The sequence below is a fragment of the Rhinopithecus bieti genome, unplaced genomic scaffold (genome assembly GCF_001698545.2).
Source record: "Rhinopithecus bieti isolate Rb0 unplaced genomic scaffold, ASM169854v2 scaffold_10351, whole genome shotgun sequence".
In the NCBI taxonomy this organism is placed as follows: domain Eukaryota; kingdom Metazoa; phylum Chordata; class Mammalia; order Primates; family Cercopithecidae; genus Rhinopithecus; species Rhinopithecus bieti.
The window spans coordinates 546278-570401 of record NW_016806805.1 but is presented as its reverse complement, the minus strand read 5'-3'; the positions used below and the strand labels follow the sequence as shown (position 1 = coordinate 570401).

The 24124-nt window shown below is 41.8% G+C and overlaps 1 protein-coding gene across 1 annotated transcript; it reads right to left on the bottom strand.

Moving 5' to 3' along the window:
- Nucleotides 1-767: 767 nt before the first annotated feature.
- On the bottom strand, nt 768-4535 carry ADO (2-aminoethanethiol dioxygenase). Its single transcript, XM_017877565.1, has one exon. It carries the CDS (start codon nt 4170-4172, stop codon nt 3360-3362), a length of 813 nt encoding a protein of 270 aa, XP_017733054.1. The 5' UTR covers nt 4173-4535; the 3' UTR covers nt 768-3359.
- Nucleotides 4536-24124: the final 19589 nt, after the last annotated feature.

Sequence of the window (24124 nt, the reverse complement as noted above, 5' to 3'; positions counted from 1 at the left end):
CCACTACCGTGCCTAATTTTTGCACTTTTAGTAGAGATGGGGTTTTGCCACGTTGGCCAGGCTGGTCTCGAACTCCTGACCTCAGGTGATCTGCCTGCCTCAGCCTCCCAAAGTGCTGGCATTACAGGTATACTGATTTTAATCCAGAAATGCAAACATCCTCAGATTTGGGTTTGAAGATTCAATATCTATAAGGGACTTGACAAATGGTTTCCTTCTTTGACAGTAGATGCCTCATTGCAATGGAAGTGATCAGTGATTGGCTTCTGTATATATGTTTAAGTTATTTAGACCTGCAATTACAGAAGTAGCACTGCTCTCAGGTTAGAGTTGGAAAGCAATAGGCAAGCCCTGAATTAAAGATATATTGCTTCTTCACTGGGCTGGAGAGCTAAAGCACCAGATTCAGAATCAGTAACAGATGAGTAATGGCAGAGTCCTCCCGAGATGCCAGGACTGAGGCACCTACAAGGAGACAATGAAAAGGGGGAATAAAAGGTGTGGATTTGGGGAGAAGTTCAGGGTTACTAATGTTAAAAGCTCAGAAAACCCTCTCCTGTTGACAAAACATATTATTTAAAAAGCAGGCTATCACTTTCATTAATAAATAGCAGTTGGTGTAAATGCAACCCATTCAAATCAGGCTTAGTAAAAATCAGTTCTCATAAAATGGCTAAGTAGGTACACAATACTCTGCATTGATATGATTGGCCAGTGACAGAACCAGATACTTTAAAAGCTTCAGAAGCATTTAGACAGACAATTTCTCACCCATGAGGCAATTATTGCATTTATTATTCACCACAAAAGTGATTAGTATCATTGTGCTCATTAGTCTTTCCTAGGGGAAGATAACTTTTATCCCACAGTTGTTATTAAAAATTATCTATATTGGAGGGAGTATATAGAAACACAATAGCAACATATCAAGTCAGTCATGACGAGCAGTTTATGCACACAGGTGCAACATACTTTCTGCACCACACTTTGTCTTTGTAATAAGCATATTCTTTCCTTAGTGGCTCACTAAAACAAGTTACATTTTGTCTTCACCAGTAATTTACTCAGAATTTATTAGTGAACCAAAAGTTTCACTGTTCTTATTGAACTAAATCTGAGATATCATATTGCTGTTTTGGCCTGCAACAATTTCAGTTACTCTTTTGAAAGCACCTTAGGTATTTTCTTCTAATTTGCTTGTAACTGAAAACTTTAAAACTTTTTTTTTTTCATAATGAAGTCATAATTCTTCCTTTATTACTATCCTACAGCCAGGATGAGTTTTTGTAGGTTAGTTTAATGTACTCTAGGTTGTATTATAACACATACATTGCTATTAATAATCTTTGTAAGCTAATCAACTTTTTGCTACAATATAATCCAAAAAAGTATATGATTGATAACCACATTCATTACCGTGCTATGGAAAAAAAAAAACACATTTTGTGAAGTTTTCTAAGAAAATCATTTGCATATCTAGAATTTTCTTTTCAAACTAAGTGGCATGAAGAACTGCTTCGAACTGCCCCCAAAGGCATTTTAAACTACATCAGAATGTGGAGCTACAATAAAACAATTTTAACAACCCTGGAGGAAATACTTGGTACTATGCCTGTGTCAGGTTTTATAATAAAGTGGCATGTCCTGTGGAATATCTTTTTGTGTTTTGTTTTGGTTTTATTTTTAAATCACTCACCAAGTATTTGCTTTTTTATACTACCTTAAAAACTGGGAACAAATACTCCCTCACCCTGGGTCTCTGTGTGTATAAAGAGGCAAAGGCACATACTCTTTCTCTACATACCGGGTCAACATTCCACCAATAATAGCAAATCTCCCTTTATTATAGATATTAGAACTCTATTGCCACTTGGGCAAGTCAATCAAGAGGGCTTAGACGACAGCTGGGCAAATTTTAATGTGTTTATTTCTACAATTTGTTTTTATTAAAAGTTTTGTGAAAAAAGGAATCTTATAAATAGTAAAAAGGGAGAAACAGTGCTCCATGGCCTGAAGCAAATGGTGTCAATACATCTGTAAACAAGACTGCTCAGACTATTAAAAGCACAAAAATAAAACTAGTCACAGATAGCAAGACTGTTCATTTCAGGGGTTGGGAGTGGGAAGTGGGAAGTGTTTAATCCCAAGTTTTGGTGCCCTAAAATGGCTAGCAGTCTAGTTAATTCTCAATTCTCTAGCTGTGATATTCTGTGCCTTCTATCTCTTCCTACAGAAAACCACATTAGATGAACCCAGCGCTCAGTCGTTTTAGGGAGAGGGTTGAGACAACACTGCCAGCAACACAGCTGGAAATACCCGAGTCGGGAACATTAGAGTTCCTGAGAGAATGTGAAAGCTATCAACATAATATTTCTCCCTACTTTTACAGTAAAATATTGGAAGTAAATAAAGATAGGGAATGCAACAGCTGGCTAGGAGTGTTTTACATTCAGTTGTTTGGAAGCATAACACATTCAGCTCCTTTGAATCTTCCCGTTAGAAAATATAGAATTACTCTATCACCTTTTAAGGTACAGTAAGACAAGAAAAAAAGTTATGTGAGGATAATACAGTCTTTGCATTACAGTGAATCTGCAACATGAAATGTGCTCAACTCACAGATCTGGAGATTCATAGGGAAGATAAGCTCTAAGTGACCATGTCACAGAGATTATGCAGGTGTTGAATTTCTTAGTAGATGCTGCCTGAGTAAACCAGATGTGGCTACTGGGCACAGGGAGGAAAGAAAATAAATCTTGTCCTCTACATGCATAGTTATGTTGTGAGAGTGATCCCCAAACTGAAAAAATCACAAGGAATTAATTAGGCAGGCCAGCTCACTTTAAACAGTAGCTCATCTCTTTAAACCTAGTTTTTACCAATGACTTGAACTAAAAACAATTCAAACCACTGGGTCATGCACAGTCAATAAGTTAAAACTGTAAGAAAAAAAGGGCATAAGGGCATGAGTGGAAAATAAACCCTATTTACCTAAGGGGTGGGGAGGGGGAGGAAGAAAACCACTTAGTATTTTGTATAGAATGGGGAAGAGAGGAAGATACTTTCATTATGGCTTTAGGATGGAAGCGCTTCAGATAGTCCCCTGCCCCATTCCTCCAAATCAAAGCCCCAGTGGCAGTGACGGTACCAGGAAACAATCTAGCCTCCCCGCCCACTCCGCCCCCATAACCGTGCCCGGCGGCTGCTGTCCAGTCGCCCGTGCTTCCCAAGGCTGCCGAGGAAGCGGCTGCTGCTCATTCCAGTAGATCCAACGCCCAGGCTCGGGGGCAGAGAGAGACACAGCCCTTGTGGTAGGGTAGGGCACATCTTCTGCCCACTGCTCCTGGGCGCCGGTGGCTTCAAGGGAAGACCTTGGGACCTGGATAGGGTTCTCCCTCGCACCAGAAGTCATCGGCCTGTGGGGTCTCCAGGAGCCACACCTCTCGGGGCAGGTCACAGGCCGAGCTGGAGGCCTCCTTGGGCCTGACCGGCTCCAGCACCCGGTAATAGTGGCAGTCCCGGCCGTCGTCCGGGTCGTAGGGCGGGGCCAGGATGTCCAGGAAGGCGGCAGGCCCTTCCACGGCGTCGATCTGGTGCAGGTTGTCCCGGTGCGGTGTCAGGATGCAGGGGCCGCTGGCCTCTGTGTACTCGGCCCGCGAACGCAGCACGCCCGGCCGCACTGCTTCTCGCTCCCGGGGCTGCAGCGGCGGCTCAAACTGCTGCTCGGGCGGCAAGGCCCGCGGCCGTTGCCCGCCGCCCGCGTCCAGCTTGTCCATACAGCTGATGCGCACGGTGCCGTATAGCACCTTGAGCATGCCATGCATGCCCGGGTGGTCGTGCAGCGGGATGGACGTGCCGCTCTTGAGCAGGAACACGCCCAGGCTGAAGCCGTTCGTCTCGTAGATGTGCATATAGGTGACTGGCGGCAGGTTGGGCGGCAGTGGCTGTAGTGTGGCCTTGCGCGGGGCGATGTTCAAGTCCTCGGCGCGGAGCTGGGTTAGAAGGCTCTTCAGCTTGCTCAGGTTCTCGGGGAAGGCCGGCGGCATCGGCGCCTCCGGGCCAGAAGCGGCGCCGCGATCGGAAGCGCCGCGACCGCCCCCGCTGTCCCGGAAGGTGAGGCAAGCCTGGCGGGCGATCCGTTGGATCAGGGAGGCCATGTTGTCTCGGGGCATGGTCGGCTGCTCCTCCGCGTACCGGGACCGGCCTCCTCCTTTCCTCCGCCCCTTGCGGTCCCCGGCGGCCGCCACGGCTGCCCGCAGCCCGGGTCGAGGCGGGAGGTCCCGCAACCACCGGCCCGTCGGGCGCGCGGCACCGCCAACCTCAGCAGCCACGCGCCCGCAACTGCCCGGCGCGCTCGCCTTGCGCCCCCTCTGAGCGTGCACGCGCACGCCCCACACCCCGCACTCACGCTCCGGGAGCAGATACCGGCCGCGCGGACGGTGCCAGGCTTTGCCTTACGCCCGGTGCTCCATTCATGCGGCCCGCACCTACGACGGTGGCCGGGCCCCCCAAGACCCTGCAGAGCATGCCGGGACTTGTAGTCCGGCCTTCCGCTTGAGCGCTGAGAGAGTTCACTTAGTTGATTGGAAAATGGAGGAACTATTACACGTGTTGGGAATAAAGCGATCTTTTTCAGGATGCAGAGGTGTTTTTCTTGTTTTAAAAAAGATGACTCGAGGTGCAAGAGTAGTAGTCACTTGACTACAACTCCCGGCATCCCCCGCAGGGTGGAGTGACGCAGTTCCGTCAGCTGGCCTGCGGAGTAGTGGAGGCTCTTGGCCTTCATAAGTAACAGGGCGAGGAGGGTAGTTAACATTCTGGCGCTGCTGGGTCCTGGTTAGCCATCCGGGGTCGCCTTCCTTTGGCCTTGCCCCTGGGAAGGAGGCTGTTGAGTCAGCCTTAGCTCCTCATAGCCGCCTAGGTAGCACTGTCTCCCACGGGAACTGTAGGAGGGCGCTTTTGTAATTTTGTGTTTCCTAGGAGGGGAGGGGAGGGGGTCCAGGCCGTCCTCTGTGATCACCAAGGTTACTCGGCCCAGCTGGGCCCAGTTGTTGTTTGCATCAGGACCTGATGACGCAGCTCTTCTGGTTACAGAGCACGATAGCTTTTTGCTGGAGAGTCTTGAGAGGCCATTTACAGTGGTCGTGGATTCTGAATACTAGTGGTTATCAAATCTTAGTTTGCCTGAGAAGGGGGAGGGGGCTTTTATAAATGCGGATTTCCTGTCGTCACCCAGAGATGGAGTTACTAGATGGTTCTGAGGCAGCCTAGGAGAAACAGTGGTGTGCAACTGTCAGTTCAATCAGTAATTGTGAAGTTAGTTCACGCCACAGAGCAGGATGCCTCTGTGTAGTGAACTAACTTTTGACATAAGTAAATGACTAGAAAAGCAAGACATTGGATACTATGACTGTAAACTTAACCCTGAGTTTAAAGTCTTTTTGGACTCCAAAGCTGACCATGGGTTTCTTGTACATTTTGTAATTGGAGTGATTCAGTAAATCCTCTCCAGTTAAAATAGGCATACTTTTTTAGTGAATTACATAACCTGGCTAATGAGTACTCACAATATGCCAGGCACTGTGTTAAGTGAATTATATAACGAATGTTACACTATTTAATCCTTGCAGCATCTCTTAAGAGGCAGGCACTATTATTATTCCCAGATTGCAGATGAGGGAATAAGTTGTAGGATAGTGAATACTAAGTACTCTGCAAGGCATAAGCAGCAAAGCGGAAATAAGTACAGTCTTACCAAAAACAGCAGCTTGAATTGGTGTAAAAGGACCAAACGAGAGTCAGGATATTGTTATAACAGCCTAATGTGCCACTTACAAGCTGTGTGTCGTTAGGCAAATCCCACCCTTTTAGGTCCTCAATTTTTTCCTTTGTAGAATGCCGGTGTTAAGGGAACAATAGTTCTGAACGCTACTCATCAGAACTCCCTGGGGAGCTTAAAAAATAAAGATCTTGGGGGTCACACCTCAGAGATTTAGATTCAGAAGAACTGGAGTGAAGCCTATTTTTTTTTTTTTTTGGAGCCATAGCAAGGTTTATTGTGAAGAGCAAAAGAAGAAAGCTTCCTCAGCGTGGAAGGGGACCCGGGGCGGGTTGCCCCTATGATTTATATTTAAGATGCTCCCTCGTGCGATTTTTATTATTGTTATCATTATTATTTTTGAGGCGGAGTCTCGCTGTGTTGCCCAGGCTGGAGTGCAGTGGCGCGATCTCGGCTCACTGTAAGCTCCACCTCCCGGGTTCACGCCATTCTCCGGCCTCAGCCTCCGGAGTAGTTGGGACTACAGGCGCCCGCCACCACACCCGGCTGATTTTTTTTTAAATGTATATTTAGTAGAGATGGAGTTTCACCGTGTTAGCCAGGATAGTCTCGACCTCGTGATCCGACCACCTCGGCCTCCCAAAGTGCTGGGATTACAGGCTTGAGCCACCGCGCCCGAACAAGCGATTCTTGATGATTAGCCCAGTTTGAGAACCACTGGTAGATCTGTAAATAGTGAACCAGCTCTCCTTAGTTAAAAGGGTGGTTATTTGCTTTAGGAAAGGATTGTTAACATTGATTGATTTTCGGCCTGGTGCGGTGGCTCACGCCTGTAATCCCAGCACTTTGGGAGGCCGGGACGGGCAGATCACGAGGTCAGGAGATCGAGACCATCCTGGCTAACACGGTGAAACCCCGTCTCTACTAAAATACAAAAAATTAGCCGGGCGTGGTGGCGGGCAGCTGTAGTCCCAGCTGCTCGGGAGACTGAGGCAGGAGAATGGCGTGAACCCGGGAGGCAGAGCTTGCAGTGATCCAACATCGGACCGCTGCACTCCAGCCTAGGCGACAGACAGAGCGAGACTCCGCCTCCCAAAAAAAAAAAAAAAAAAAAAAAGATCGATTCATGTTCAGAGGTTGCCCATGCCATTGTTACGTTATTTAAATGTACTTTCAAAGCTCATAATTAAATTTCATACAGTCTTTTTCTAAAGTGAGGAATATTTGAGAGTAAAATTCCTTCCCTTCCTTTATTTACAAATATGGATTTTTATTTATTGGTTTCACTTCTATTAAGATATAATTAGTGGGAAGTATAGACTTCATGGAACACAGACTATATGCTATATTAACATGCGAATCTGTTTGATTTCCAAATCTGTCACTTTAATGGTTGTCCACACTTACTTAACTGAAGCTCAAAATTTTCATCTATAAATTAGGATAATACACCTGTGTAAATCACTGATGACACTATGTAGAACACAGTAGCTGCCCCATGACAGTAGCTATTATAGGTTTAAAATGGCTATAAGTTGTACTTAAAGACCAATGAATTTAAATAATACTAAGCAAGTATTGAAAGGGAATTTGACTTGTTTTGAGAATCAGCTTCAGGGTAGAGATAAAAAAGATTATTGCTTAAACCACTTACCTGGTAATACCATTCCTCAAGTCCTTGCTAGTCATCCTTTGGCCTGAGTTCACAGTTTCCAAAGACTGCCTGTGTCAGAATCACTTGGGAGTGTTTGTCAAAAGTGCAGGTTCCCAGATCATGTCAAAACCTACTGCATCTGAATCTTTTGAACATTAAAAATTTTAAGAACCAGGCAGGCATGGTATGGTGGTTCATGCCTGTAATCCCAACACTTTGGGAGGCCAAGACAGGAGGATCCCTTGAGGACAGGTGTTCAAGGACAACCTAGGCAACATTACAGAAAAAATTTAAAAATTAGTTGAGCATGGTAATACATGCCTGTAGTGTATTCTGGAGGCTGAGGCAGGAGGATTGATTGAGCTGATGAGTTCAAGGCTGCAGTTAACTATGATTGCACCCCTGCACCCAGGCCTAGGCAACAGAGTGAGACTGTCTCTAAAAAAAAAGTTCGTAAGAACTGCTGATTGTCTACAGGGCATGTGGTACTTTTTTAAGTCACAAAGAGGCTACCTCCATAATTCGTTTGATGTTGCCCTTCATTCAGAGCTGCACTAATGGGTGACATTGACTCTATGGGCTTTTGCCCTTAAGAAGCAGTTTACTTGCCCTTCTGCCCCACTGCCAGTAGCATAGACTGAGTGGGTTTCTGTTAGCATTAACGTCCTTCTTTTTCATCCTCTTTGATTCTGTAATTCTTCAGTGTTGTTGTCAGCAAAATGGAGACCAAAGAGATCCTGAAAGGGAACAGACAGGAAGAGAAGTGATAGTGAACAAATACTAGGAAAATGCATGGCAGAGACAAGGTTTGGGGAAAGTTTGGAATAGACAAAATCGATCGTTTAATAAACAGTCGGTATCCACTGGGTACCAGGCATTGTTCTAGGCTTTGGGGATTCAGCAAGGAAGAAAGGAAGACAAAGTCCAAATTCCCAAGGCGTTTACCTGCAAGGAAATGTGTATTATTGAGAGGATGGAAGTGTTATACAGTGTGAGTAAATGAGCAACATACTTTTCAGACAGAGAAAACTTAGGAAGACAGTAAAATACAGTAATAGGATGGTATGATATTTATGTGTGTGTGCTATGTTACTTTAAATTGGGTTATCAGGAGTGACCAGATATTAACATTTAAGACACTTTTGAATGTTAAGGAGTTAGCCATGGAAAAATCTGGGGTCAGAGCATTCCAAGACCAGGAAACATCCTTAAGATTGTTAACAGGGTATTGACTATCACAACATTGACCACATAGGAAGGAACTTGGTATAATTAGGAGAGAAGATAAAGACCTGTGGGGTTAAGACTGCATAGTGAGCTTCCAGGTTCCTGGAGGGAGATGCAGGTGGCGAGGCCAGTAGGGATTGTACTATGTAGGCCTTTTAGGCCGTGAGAGGGGGTAATAGGAAGTTGTAGGCTGTGGTAGGGAGTTGGATTTTATTCTAAATGCAGTGAGAAGTCTTTGGAGAGCTTTGGGCAGGGGAGTGATTTGATCTGTTTTACATTTTTAAGAGGCTTGTGGTGGGGTGAGTGTAACAGCAGGGAAACCTGAATGAGGGGCAGTAATCCAGAGGAAAGACAAAAGAACTAGTGTAAGGATAAGAATCTGTTTGAAGGTACAGCTGACAGGGCTTGCTGATGAGCTATTGCTTCAGCCATCTATTTCAAAGTGTATTTTCTTCATGTTTTTTCTTTCACAGGTTGACAGCTCTGTGGTGATAGGTAAGACTGATAAAGCTTAAATCCCACCTCCTGCCCACGTCTATTAAATTTAGGAATGAGGGAAGCACACAGAAGCATGAGTAAAGCTGAGATTTTTTTTTCTCCTCCTTTACAGTTGCTTAATTAACCAGGAAACAAGGAGAGCTGGAAGAGCCCCCGGCCTATATGGATTTAACTCCACTTGTTCATTTCTATGATCTCTTCATTCTTTGGGAACTAGGCTTGTGCTTTTGCCTTTCGTTCTTCTTTCCCTACCTCTTGACTCTATGGGGACTAATTTTCTTTAATTCACAAGATACATTACCTTCTGGCTTTTACTCAAATCTTCTTCAGAATTCATTTGCCCATTTCTTTTGGTACACTGAGATCCAGTGGAAAGAGTACAAAAGATTATAATGGTATTCTCACATGCTCAGAGTTCCTAGTCTGCAGTTTTGTTTTGTTTTTGTTTTTAAAGTGGGAAGGAAGGTTTATTTTTTCCCGAGTAGTCATTTCCACCTTATTCCGATATCTGCCTTGTGTATTAGTATAGAACATGGTAAATAAGTGGATAAAAATGTCCCCATTTTCAGACTAATTCTTACTCATTTATATTTGAAGTATTTTGGATTTGTATCGTTGCTTTCAGTTTTTAAAAAACGTGTGTGTATATTTCTCATTCCTTATTATGAATGAATGTCATGTTGTAAGAAAAAATAATAATTTCAAAGTCAGAGGAGCTGGTGTCATGGCTCTGCCAGTGACTACCTGTGTGTTACTGAGCAAGTCACCTGACTTCGCTGGATCCCAGTTTCTGTGAGAGATGATTTATTTGTAAGATTCCTTCTAGCATCTCATTAGCTCAATGTGGAGGACAGAGACAATCATAAGACTGATTCAGACAAAACCAAACATATATATTTTCTTTCATTTATCTAAAATTATTACACTATAATCCTGTTAGCTGTGTCCATCTCCACTAAGATCATATAAAGTAACTCTGCCCACTCTAGTTCAAATTTGTGTGGTTATTTGAAGTCATATCACTTTGGTGTATGGGCTATTTAGTTAAATATGCTAAGTTCAGGGCTTTTTCATGTTTGGGTCAGACTTTAGGTGTACACATTGCACTAATAAATTGCATAGGTTGTGTTGTGTGATACATGCCATAGACACCATTTTCTAACTGTACTTCTATAGACTGGTGCATATTGGATTGGGATAGAGAAGGACTTAAATTTATTCTTTTTTTCCTCTTACTTGCCAATGTCTTATTTCAGGCAATGAGAGGCGAGGGAAAAAGAATTAAAAATTGGTAGAATGCAGAGTGTAGTTGAGGTGGGGGAAGGTACGGCTTTCACAAATTATTAACAAAGAGAAGATTTTGCTATAGCCCAGGCTGAAGCACTGCCAGAGGTCACGTATTATGATTTTTGGAGATGATTTAAGATTATAGCACCCCCTCCACCAATTTGGTATTAGAGAGGTTTTCCTCTTCTCATTTAAGCAATGCAACTATTATGAGACTTAAGATTGTTGTGAACTGTAAATTAAATTCAAACATACTTTACCTCTCTTAATTAACTCCCCCCGCCCCATTTCATGCTTCTTGTTTTTCTTTTCCTTTTTTTTTTCCTCTGAGAAGACATCAGCTATCTCCACCTCCTCCGCTTCCCCATCTGTCCTCTTCCTCCTGGCTGAGAGAGTTTTACTTTATATTTATTTTAATTAATGGATTTGAATCACAAGTGGTGAAACAGTTGATGTTCAGCTTGAAGAGGCAGTGAAAGGGAAAATCGTCTTCCTTGACTTGCCAGCAAAGAGCTGTGTGTTCATTGCTGGTGCCTGCCTGAAAAATGACTGGGAAAGGGGCAGGATAGGGTTCCAGAGTTCTCTGTCCTTGCAGGGGAACAGATGCCATATACTAGGATTAAGGGAAATGAAGTTGGGGAAACTCTCTAGAATGATATTGTACTTTCTTGGGAGACGCTTTTCCCACAGGATGCTTAGTATTAGGTGAGTGCAAAAGTTATTGCGGTTTTTACCATTAAACCATAATTATATTTGCACCAACCCAATAAATATTGTTTTATGGTCATGGATCATTGGTTTAGAATAAAATTCCTTAGGAGCAAAATAGCAGGATGCAATTAAATTGAGCACTCTGATTAATAAAATCCACTGTAAGTTTATCATCTTTTTCTCTTTAGTTGGAGAAGACATATGATACCTTGTTTTTTTGTTTGTTTGTTTGTTTGCTTGCTTTTTTAAGCTTCTCCCTTGAGTGTTCGCCTTAAATTACACTCCTGGGCATTTGACTAACTTGAAATAAATAAATAGGGGCAGTATTACATGTGTTTTCTTGGAGAGATGAAATGCTACTAATCAAAGCCTTCTTTTGGAAAAACAAACAAAAATAACCTTGTCCATAGATGCTCTGTTCTGGCATTTTGGAGAAAGTGTGAGAAATAACAGTACGATTTGAAAGTGGAACAGCAGGACTAAACATGGAAAGAATAATGGACTGAGAGGATACCAGTTCTCCTCCTGGTTCTAGCAACCAGCTGTGTGACTTGGGGCAAATGATTTCACTTCTTGGAACTTCAGTTCCTTTATTTATAAAGTGAAGAATTTAGTTTAGATTATTTACCACTTTCCTTCCAGTATTAAAAAAAAAAAAAATCCTATGAATTTTGAAGATTGTAATGATACGAAATTATATTAATTTCATACCATGATCTATACAGATATCACAAAAGACACTTTTAAATGTATTTTTAACATGAAGAGAACACTCAGTAGCATGTATATAATGATATTTGACTTGTTTTTTTACGTCTGTGTTTTCCCTTTCTAAAGTAGATTATATTGACTTTTCCTGAATATAGATCATTGAGTAAAATGAGCAGGAGATCTTGTTTAAAATGTTTGTTATTATTTTTAGTTTCCACAATGTGTTTTTTTAAGGAAAAACTTTTTTTTTCATTCTAAGCACAAATTATCATGCAATAAGACTGCCATGTATTGCTAGTGGGAAAAGCAAAACATGACTTGAGTTAACTACACATTTCAACAGGACATGCTGAGTAATTGACAACCAACATCACAGTGCATAGAAATTTCTTTAAGGCAGCAGAGCTTTAGTTTAATTAGATAATTAGCCCTGGTCAGCCTATAATGAATGCACAGGCAATTAGCAATGAATTTGTACTACTAAAGCCTGTTTTTCCTCTTTTGTGTTCCTTTGCTGTCATTAACAACTCTAACTACTGAACAATTTATATCTTCACACTAACAATCAACTTCATTGTCATTAAACTCTTTGAAAGCGATAAAGCAATGAGACCTGACTTTCGTTGCACAACATTAAGTGATTATGTTAAGTAATGCCATTTATTTGCCTAGCCATCCAGCTGCTATATTATGTCAAGCAAATAGGGCTTTTAAAAACAGTGCACACTCCGTGATTTTGATGATTGCTTTATTTGTCAAACCCAAGCAACTAGCAAGAGATGTACCTCAATTTGTAGTTCTCACTCAGTAGCTTTCAGCAGACTTGAATAAAAGAAAACAGTTACACAAATCTACTAAAAGCAAGACCCTGTTAAAAAAAAAAAAGCCTTTCTTCGTGGCTTAAAGATTCTTATGTTTAGAATTCTTAAGATTCTTAAAAGAATTCTTAAAGATTCTTATGATAAATTTCAGTAAGTGAAAGCCCTTGCTGGGCCGTCTTTTCTTATTTGAGCAGTTTTAGTTTCATGATGACAGCTGGAACCTTTATGGCTTTTCCTCACATACCTCCACTGCAAGTCTTTTCCATGCAAAAAACAAGGAGAAGCAAGGGAGTGACAAAGGGAGGAGAGAGAGCTTTCAGGACAGCAGAAGTTACCAAAGAAATATAGATTGTGTTACCAAGACTCTGAGTATTGACGTCATGAAGACATTTGTGTTGCTCTGGTCTGGGTGTGTAAACTGAAAGACTTCATCATATTTCAATCACAAATTGTTGGAGTAGGTAGTTAGGCAGACATGAGCAGGGCAGGAGAGGGCCCTGCCCACCAGGAATGTCAAGTGACCATCAGGTGATGGTCAGGTGGTTGTTAAACTGTCTCTGTAAAACAATAATTGGGCACAGCTGGTGCCAGGGAACGGCAGTCTCCCAATAGATAAGAAAACACCCACATCTGGTGATCAGCAGCTTCCTGATGAGATCTCAGGAGTTAGGCAAGTGTGCTCAAGGATGCGCACTAAGAGGCAAAATGGTGGTTTAATGGGTGTATGACCTTCCTCTAGGAATGCTCAGCTAGTAAGGGAACAACACCTTAAGTGAGCATTTGCACAAATTCAGTAAACACACTGTGCATGCAGCCCTTCCCAAGTGCTGGCAGGCCACCAGGCATGGAGACAACCTGCTCCAAGGGAAGCCCTTTCTTCTCAAGCGAGAAGAAACCAAAACCCCAAACCATGCCAATGTACGAAACTCCAGGTCAAGAACCAGATGGGGCACTTGGATCTCTCAGGTCACTCGCTTGGCCCTCTTCCAAGTGTACTTTACTTCTTTTTGTTTCTACTGTAAAATTTTTTTTTAAGTAAACTTTCACTCCTGCTCTAAAAGTTGTCTTGGTCTTTCCCTCTGCCTTAAACGTGCATCTGCTCCTCAGCCAAATTGTTTTCTTTGAGGAGTCAAGGATCAAGTTTGCTTCAGACTTGTACAGATTCACTGCTGGTAACATAATGAGTTTTGAAAAATGGACATTTGAAGATGTAGATATCATCTACAATATCAGAAACCAGTCTAATCCCATTAAAATGTATAAAGCTGTTATTTATACAGAGTTTTTTAAAATACAGACTCTGTTCTACTTATTAATAATCTAATAGGGTTTGGGAGATTAAATCCAATATTAGAAAACTAGTCAGCCAATTAATAGCTGTTTAGGAATTCATTAAATAAATGCATTGCTTACTATTTAAGCAGAATTTAAAAATGTATAAACAGAATGTTTCTTCTGGTTGGAATATGAACACTGGCTTATAATTTCTTATCTTGAGACTTCCCATCTGGCAGGTCTTGGAAATATTTTTCTTTTTTTTCCCCCTAGCAATGCAACAACTAGCAATTAGAGTTTCAGAAATGCCAATTTTAATCACTACTTCCATTTCCAAAATAGAAAAACTTGCATGAACTATACAGTATATAAAGCCTCTTCATTTTATTCAATTGAGTGTTTTGAAAAGGCAATTTCAATAAATCAAAGCCAGGGATAAGATATTCCAGAAATATTAAGAAAATAGTGCAAATCCTTATAAATTATGGTCGTTTTTACTCTTAAGCTGGGCACTAATATCACTCTCATTGATGTTTATATTATCTAGGTATCAACTTTAGTGCAGTTAGCTCACAGAGAGCAGGGTTTCTCAACTTCAGTACTATCGACTTTTGGGTTGGCTAATTCTTTTTAGTGGGGGCTGACCTGTGCATTGCAGGATGTTTGTCAATATCCTTGGCCTCTACCCCCTAGATGACAGTAGCACTAACTCCCATACCCCACCCTGTTGTGATAACCGTAAATATGTCCATCTGTTCCCAAACGTCCTCAGGATACGGGGCAAAATCACCCCTGGTTGAGAATCAGTTCTTTATTCTTTATAGAATAAGGTCTTGGCAACTTCTTCCTTTAAAAGCGCTTAAATATTAAACAAAGTGTGTTGAATTTGGATATCTAGATCCAAATTCTTAACTTTAGTAAGTTCTTTTTGTTTGTTTGTTTGTTTTGAGTCAGGGTTTTGCTCTGTTGCCCAGGCTGGAATGCAGTGGTAAGATCACCACTCACTGCAATCTCTGCCTCCTGGGATCAAGGGATCCTCCCACCTCAGTCTCTAGAGTAGCTGGGACCACAGGCATACACCACCACTCCCAGCTTTTTTTTTTTTTTTTTTTTTTTGTAGAGACAGGCTTTCACCATGTTGCCCAGGCTGGTCCCAAGTTCCTGGGCTCAAGGGATCCACCTGCCTTGCCATCTCAAAGTGCTGGTATTACAGGCATGAGCCTCTATGCCCAGGCAGTAAGTGAAGTCTTAATAGAGATAAATAAATCAGAGCCTTGGTGGATCCCAGTTTGGAGTAATTTGAGGGACACCAGAAAAACACTCGTTTCCAAATACCACTTGATTTTCCCAAACAGGCTGCTATACTGTTGGAAATTTCTAGTCGGAAATTCGTTCCTTCTGTTAAAATGCAAACATTCCTGAGAGGAGAATTTCTTTACACAAAAACTGAAACTTCAGTTTTCAGTTAAAAGCTAACGTGTTATTAATATATAACTATATGTATATATAGGTTATAAATATATACCTATAGTACCATTCTACTTATGACAAGATCCTTCAGGAATAAGACCCAGGAGAAAATTACCTTGCATATCAAGAGTTGGTGGATGAACACGAAGCAATCACCTTGGGAAAAGGAGTGGTGAAAGTAGAAAGCACTAAAGAGATTCTTTATAGTTGTTGATGGGTAGCCTGAGTTGCTCTTGCCGTGTTTTTGTTTGTTTGTTTTACTCCTCCCTGTATCTTTAATTCCTATTTTTAAAAAAAGTAGTGAAGAGGTAGCCAAGATGTTCTTCAACAGATGAAAGGATAAATAAATGGTGGTACATCCAAATAATGGAATATTAATTAGTTATAAAAAGGAATGAGCTACCAAGCCATCAAAAGACATGGAGGAAACTTAATCCATGTTACTAAATGAAAGAACCCAATCTAAAAAGGCTGCATACTGTGTGATTCCAAGTACATGACATTCCAGAAAAGGCAAAACTATGGCGATAGTAAAAAGATCAGTGGTTTCCAGGGACTAGTAGAGAGAGAGATGAGTAGGTGGAGCACAGAGGATTCTTAGGGCAGTGAAACTACTCCGTGTGATTCTATAATGGTGGATACGTGTCAGTAAACGTTTGTCCAGATTCATGGAATGTACAACACCCAGAATGAATGCTGATATTAACTATGGACTCTGGGTGATAGTGATGTGTCAGCATAGGCTCATCAGTTGTAGCAAAATACCACTCTGGTGGGGATGTTGATGATGCTCTGCACGTGTTGGGGCTGGAGATATATGGTAAATCTCTGTACCTTGCACTCAGTTTTTCTGTGACCCTAAACCTGCTCTAAAATAAACTCTATTTTAAAGAAAGGTAAAGAAGACTACATAGATGGTGTAGTAGTTGTTGTCTATTGCACTTTCTTTGACACTTCATGTTGGGTGTCCCAAGTTAATTTTGAATAGTTACTGTAAATAAAATATAAAAGTCTAGAGAAGGACAGGTATCTCAGTCTATCATCTATGCTAATGGGGAGGCCTGAGAGGTGTAGTGCTTGCTTTTCCTCCCTTGTTGCCTAACTGGCAATTTTGGACCTAGAAGATGGTTTGTTTCCTGGACCTTCTAGCACCGCTCACTAGGTACCATAAGGAATGGCCTTGCTTGTGTAATGCATAACATTCCGTAAGTAGATGTTCAGGCTAATGTTCAATTTTAAAAAAACATACCTTTCTAATCACTGAAACAGTGCTCCATAAAAAGAAACTTTCTGAAACTTAGGAGATGCACGGCGATCTGATGGCCAGCATGCTGAAGTGGGTTCCAGGTTATTTTCATAAATCCTGTAGTAGCTCCCCACACTAGGCTTCCATTTAGGCTATGGGATTTCAGTTTTTCATGCTGGGTTTTTTTCTCATTGACTTTTCTTACGTAATTATGTATCATGGCCCTCAGGCCATGACCAAACTCTAAGAATAGTTTCTGTTTATTTTTTTTCTCATCGAATGTCACTTGCTTCTTCATTTCTTAATTTCTTCCTAAAGCGAAGGAGCCAAAATACACCACAGATCACAGCTGGACTAGACGACAAGCATCTCCTTTGCAGGGGCCCGTGCAGAACCTGATTGATTTATGTAAACATTTTGCCACTTATTATATAAAGTTGTGGACTCCTCAACTAGTTTCTGATCTTGTACTCTCTGGTAGTTAACATAGCCCATTTTCAAAAAGTCCAACTGAACACAGAAGTAAAATGATTTTTTTTTTTTTTTTTGATACAGGGTCCCACTCAGTCACCCAGGCTGGAGTGCAGTGGTGTGATCTCAGCTCACTGCAAACTCTGCCTCCTGGGCTTGGGCCATTCTCCTGCCTCAGCCTCTCGAGTAGCTGGGACTTTGGGCATACACCACCACACCTGGCTAATTTTTGTATGTTTTGTAGAGACAGGAGTTTTGCCCTGTTGCCCAGGCTGGTCTCAAACTCCTGAGCTCAAGCAATCCGTCCGCCTTGGCCTCCCAAAATGCTGGGATTACAGGCGTGAGCCACTGTGCCCGTCTAGTGTTAATAAAATGAAATATTCTTTCTTGTTTGTTTCACCAGTTCTTACTTTCAGGCTGAATAGTTTGACATTCTGCAGTTTAACATTCTGCATTAACCTCACATTTTTTTTTTTTAGGTTTCTTGCCTCAAACTGGCCTAAGTGGCTCCTCTTTTGTAGTTTGACTTACATGTATTATGTAAGCAGTTGTCTTGATATTATACTTGACTGACAGATTTCACACTTGTCCCTTTTGGTATAACTTCCCCAATCTAGCATTTTGTTTTTACCTTTCTTTTCTCAACTCAGATTTTCCTGTAAGCTTTCACATAAAGATAGTATTTTATTCTTACCAATAGTCACAATAGTACACTAATGCAGACGGCCATATGAGTGTTCACCTTTTAATATCTTGCTTTAGCCTATTTTCCTCTTAAACTAGAGGGATCACTGGGTGTGGTGTCTCATGCCTATAATCTCAGCACTTTCAGAAGCTGAGGTGGGAGGATTGCTTGAGACCAGGAGTTTGAGGTTACAGTAAGCTACGATCGTGCCACTTTACTGAGCCTGGGCAATAGGGTGAGACCCTGTCTCCCAAATATATATATATGTAGGGATCTATGAAAATGTGTCTTACTGGGGTTGAAGAATATGGTCACCAAACCAAAAAGATGTGAAGCGGCAAAAGCCCAGGAGTGCAGGCCGAGGGTGGGAATCCAAGGCAGAGCCACCTGCGCCATTTCCTCACCACTAGGGGCAGGGACCAGAGAGGCAGGGGGATGAGCAAACCTTGAAAACTATATTCCTGTGTTGGCTTATACATTTCCTGAGGATGAAGACTACATCTACTTAATGTATTTTTGACAGAACCCAGGATGATAACAGGATGAACCCTGGATGACAGAACCCATGAGTATGTTAGCACATGCTAGTGACTGTGGGGCTTATGCCTTTTGTCCTCTTCAAGGGCATATTCTGGAGTACATTCCTAGAAGGGATGATAGTTGGGGAATGTTTTGGAGAAGTATGGACAGCACTGCAGAGGAGGAAAGAGAATCTGATGTGGAGGTGCTTTAATGTGTGCTTTGCCCAAGTGCTGAGAAGAATGGATTCTGATTGCTTTCCTCTTTTCTCCTTCTAATAAAAAATCAGGAGAGAAAAGCTGTCTTATTCTAGATGTCTGAGCATCAGGTACAAAGCATTAAAACGAACTGTCAAAGAAATAAACCAATCTGAGAATTTGTGATTGGTGATGGCACCGGCACCTCCCCGTCTCTCCCCTTCCTGGTGAGGGGTACCCCTCAAAATGCTCTGCTCCTGGCTGTAGTCACTGACTGTCTAAGCAGAGAGCACTCTTGCTCCATGCGTGTGACTGCCTAGGGGTCAGGCCTTACCAGAAGCAGAGAAAAGGTCCTGGAAGGAGACTGCCTCCCTCTCACATCTTCTGCTGGTACATTGGGGTCCCACAGAGAAGCCAGGCTCTATCAGGGAGGGCTACTCCCAGAATAGCCAGCAGTGGATGGGAGAATTGAGTGCAGCTGTGACAACTTGGATTACCTGAGAATTGGAATACCTTTGGAATTTGAGGGAATTATCTAACTAGTCCTTATTCTACCCTTAAAGGAGAGTTAGGTGAAGAACCAAAAAGTATCACCATGGAAATGAGCATATTAATCACCATGAGACCTTGGAAACTCAGGTGTCAGCATCATGCGTCAGAGCTGGGTGTGGTTTGGGAAGATACCACTCTGGGGTGGCATTTGGGACAAAAATGCAGTGGGGGGAATCTTGCCTAACAGTTCTCCTTCAGTGTCAGCAAATAGGCTTGGTTGTGCTGCAACTGTGGTCCCGTCCCCTATCTTACTTTCCTTGTATCTCAACACCCCACTGACACACACCCAGAGGTGCTCACTTTGCCTCACTCTCTGTTCAACATTTGGCACGTTTCTTCCAGAAACCCCCTCCGCACTGTGCATTCAGTGGCACCATTCCAGACCACGAGTCTTTGCTCCTTTCTGGATTGCCTCGGTGCCTCCTCTCCTCTGTGCCACCCTGAAATGCTGCGCGCAGTCCAGAGGTCCTCCTTGAGCTCTCCTGGGGGAAGGCCAGTCATTCCTTCCCTCTTCCTGTATAACCTTCTGTGTTTAATCCTTTTTCTCGCTCCCATCCCATTTCAGTGTTCCCCAAGATCCACTTCTCATGCAAGGAGGCCCTGTTTTATCAGGAATGAATCCTATGAAAAGGTAATTTGCTAAGTCATTCATCAGCTTTTACTACATAGCCATTTGATAGGAGTACTGTACTAAACTGTGGAAATAACGGAAGATGTACCTCCCTGCTGGTGGGAGATTAGAATCTCCCTCCAGACCGGACACACAGGAGTTGGAAGGAAGCAAGACGCAGGGTAAGGGGATTTGTGGAGCTCCTGTTACCTATTAACAAATGCAAGCCTGTGCTTACAAAATACACCAGAGTCCATTCTAGGCAAGATGTTTAGAAAAAGCTTCTCTGAGGATGTGCAGCTTGAACCAAGTCCCTACACAAGAATTGGGAGCACATTGATGGGAAGGAGACAGGAGAGAAGTGAAGACCCAGACTTTGTCTCCCTACTTGTGCATGGACAGAAGAGCCACACGGTGTTCTGTTTGGCCACGGGTGCATTTGTGTAGCCCATAGAGGCGTATGGTGTGATTTACTTTACAGAATTATTTGCAACCTTCAGGCATTCCTGCTTGAACTTTCTCACATGAGCGTCAACTCTCCCCTGATCCAGCCAGCAGTGTGCATTCTCTTCCCATGCAGACATTTGTTCTCCTGCCCGGAGAAGCCTGCAGCTGCACACAGGTCAGGGTCATGCAGCGAATCCCTATTTGACGAGTTTTATTTTTAACTGTACAAAATGGACTTTAGGTGATGGTGGAGTTTTTTTCTCACTCTGAAGCTAAAACAAAGAGAATTTTCTGCCTACAGGAACAGGATTAGTGGCAACAAATTTTTCATGTTAGTGCAGTCCCATCCAGGCTGCCGGCTTAGTCTATCATAAAGAATGTAGGAAGCCTGGTGGATGCTGCTATTTTTATCTTGGCCCTTTGGTATCCGGCATCTAATTATTCAATTTACAAAGTACATTTCATGCTGCAATGTTTATTTTGTCTGCAGAGAAAAATCTGTTTTAAATTTTTGTGGAATTTACTGGTTGTGGAATGTTCACATTTTAGCAGGTGACTACTTGAGCCTGTTAAAATTGTCTTGGTATATAGCAAGGGATACTGTTGGTGGCAATAATACTTTTTTTGTTGTTGCTATTATAGTTTGAGTTCTGGGATACATGTACAGAACTTGCAGGTTTGTTACATAGCTATACACTTGCCATGGTGGTTGCTGCACCCATCAACCTATCATCTACATTAGGTATTTCTCCTAATGCTATCCCTCCCCCAGCTCTCCACCTCCCCAAGGCCCTGGTTTGTGATGTTCCCCTCCCTGTGACCATGTGTCCTCATTGTTCAACTCAACTCCCACTTATGAGTGAGAACATATGGTGTTTAGTTTTCTGTTCCTGTGTGTGTTAGTTTGCTGAGAATGATGGTTTCCAGTTTCATCCATGTCTCTGCAAAGGACATGAACTCATCCTTTTTTTATGGCTGCATAGTATTCCATGGTGCATATGTGCCACATTTTCTTTATCCAGTCTATCATTGGTGGACATTTGGGTTGGTTCCAAGTCTTTGCTGTTGTGAACAGTGCTGCAATAAACATACGTGTGCATGTGTCTTTATAGTAGAATGATTTATAATCCTTTGGGTATATACCCAGTAATGGGATTGCTGGGTCAAATGGTATTTCTAGTTCTAGATCCTTGAAGAATCGCCACACTGTCTTCCACAATGGTCGAACTAATTTACACTCCCAACAGTGTAAAAGCATTTCTATTTCTCCACATCCTCTCCAGTATCTATTGTTTCCTGACTTTTTAATGATCACCATTCTAACTGGCATGAGATGATATCTCATTGTGGTTTTGATTTGCATTTTTCTAATGACCAGTGATGCTGAGCTTTTTTTCATAAGTTTGTTGGCTGCATAAATGTCCTCATTTCAGAAGTGTCTGTTCATGTCATATCCTTCGCCCACTTTTTGATGGGCTTGCTTGTATTTTTCTTGTAAATTCGTTTAAGTTCTTAGTAGATTCTGGATATTAGCCCTTTGTCAGCTGGGTAGATTTCAAAAGTTTTTTCCCATTCTGTAGGTTGCCTGTTCACTCTGATGTTAGTTTCTTTTGCTGTGCAGAAGCTCTTTAATTTAATTAGATCCCATTCATCAATTTTGACTTTTGTTGTCATTGCTTTTGGTGTTTTAGTCATGAAGGCTTTGCCCATGCCTATGTCCTGAATGGTATTGCCTAAGTTTTCTTCTAGAGTTTTTATGGGTTTAGGTCTAACATTTAAGTCTTTAATCCATCTTGAGTTAATTTTTGTATAAGGTGTAAGGAAGGGGTCTAGTTTCAGTTTTCTGCATATGGCTAGCCAGTTTTCCCAACACCATTTATTAAATAGGGAATCCTTTCCCCCATTGCTTGTTTTTGTCAGATTTGTCAAAGATTAGATGGTTGTAGATGTGTGGCGTTATTTCTGAGGCCTCTGTTCTGTTCCATTGGTCTATATATCTGTTTTGGTACCAGTACCATGCTGTTTTGGTTACTGTAACCTTGTAGTATAGTTTGAAGTCAGGTAGCATGATGCCTCCACCTTTGTTCTTTTTGCTTAGGATTGTCTTGGCAATGTGCACTCTTTTTTGGTTCCATATTAAATTTAAAGTAGTTTTTTCTAATTCTGTGAAGAAAGTCAATGGTAGCTTGATGGGGATAGCACTGAATCTATAAATTACTTTGGGCAGTATGGCCATTTTCATGATATTGATTCTTCCTATCCATGAGCATGGAATGTTTTTCCATTTGTTTGTGTCCTCTCTTATGTCCTTGAGCAGTGGTTTGTAGTTCTCCTTGAAGAAGTCCTTCACATCCCTTGTAAGTTGTGTTCCTAGGTATTTTATTCTCTTTGTAGCAATCGTGAATGGGAGCTCACTCATGATTTGGCTCTCTGTTTGTCTATTATTGGTATATAAGAATGCTTGTGATTTTTGCACATTGATTTTGTATCCTGAGACTTAGCTAAAATTGTTTTTCAGCTTAAGGAGATTTTCGGTTGAGATGATGGGGTTTTCTAAATATACAATCATGTCATCTACAAACAGAGACAATAGGACTTCCTCTCTTCCTATCTGAATACCTTTATTTCTTTCTCTTGCCTGATTGCCCTGGCCAGAATTTCCAATACTATTTTGAATAGGAGTGGTAAGAGAGGACATCCTTGTCTTGTGCCAGTTTTCAAAGGGGATGCTTCCAGCTTTTGCCTATTCAGTGTGATATTGGCTGTGGGTTTGTCATAAATAGCTCTTATTATTTTGAGATACATTCCATCAGTACATAGTTTATTGAGAGTTTTTAGCATGAAGAGGTGTCGAATTTTATCAAAGGCCTTTTCTGCAACTATTCAGATGATCATATGGTTTTTGTCATTGGTTCTGTTTATGTGATGGATTATGTTTATTGATTTGCATATATTGAACCAGTCTTGCATCCCAGGGATGAAGCCGACTTGATAGTGGTGGATAAGCTTTTGATGTGCTGCTGGATTCAGTTTGCCAGTATTTTATTAAGGATTTTCACATTGATGTTCATCAGGGATATTGGCCTGAAATTTTCTTATTTTGTTGTGTCTCTGCCAGCTTTTGACATCAGGATGATGACGGCTTCATAAAATGAGTTAGGGAGGAGTCCTTCTTTTCTATTGTTTGGAATAATTTCAGAAGGAATGGTACCAGCTTCTCTTTGTACCTCTGGTAGAATTAGACTGTGAATCCATCTGGTCCTGGGTTTTTTGGTTGGTAGGCTATTTATTACTGCCTCAATTTCAGACCTTGTTATTGGTCTATTCAGGGATTTGACTTCTTCCTGGTTTAGTCTTGGGAGGGTGTATGTGTCCAGGAATTTATCCATTTCTTCTAGATTTTCTANTATTCAGATGATCATATGGTTTTTGTCATTGGTTCTGTTTATGTGATGGATTATGTTTATTGATTTGCATATATTGAACCAGTCTTGCATCCCAGGGATGAAGCCGACTTGATAGTGGTGGATAAGCTTTTTGATGTGCTGCTGGATTCAGTTTGCCAGTATTTTATTAAGGATTTTCACATTGATGTTCATCAGGGATATTGGCCTGAAATTTTCTTATTTTTGTTGTGTCTCTGCCAGCTTTTGACATCAGGATGATGACGGCTTCATAAAATGAGTTAGGGAGGAGTCCTTCTTTTTCTATTGTTTGGAATAATTTCAGAAGGAATGGTACCAGCTTCTCTTTGTACCTCTGGTAGAATTAGACTGTGAATCCATCTGGTCCTGGGTTTTTTGGTTGGTAGGCTATTTATTACTGCCTCAATTTCAGACCTTGTTATTGGTCTATTCAGGGATTTGACTTCTTCCTGGTTTAGTCTTGGGAGGGTGTATGTGTCCAGGAATTTATCCATTTCTTCTAGATTTTCTAATTTATTTGTGTAGTGGTGTTTATAGTA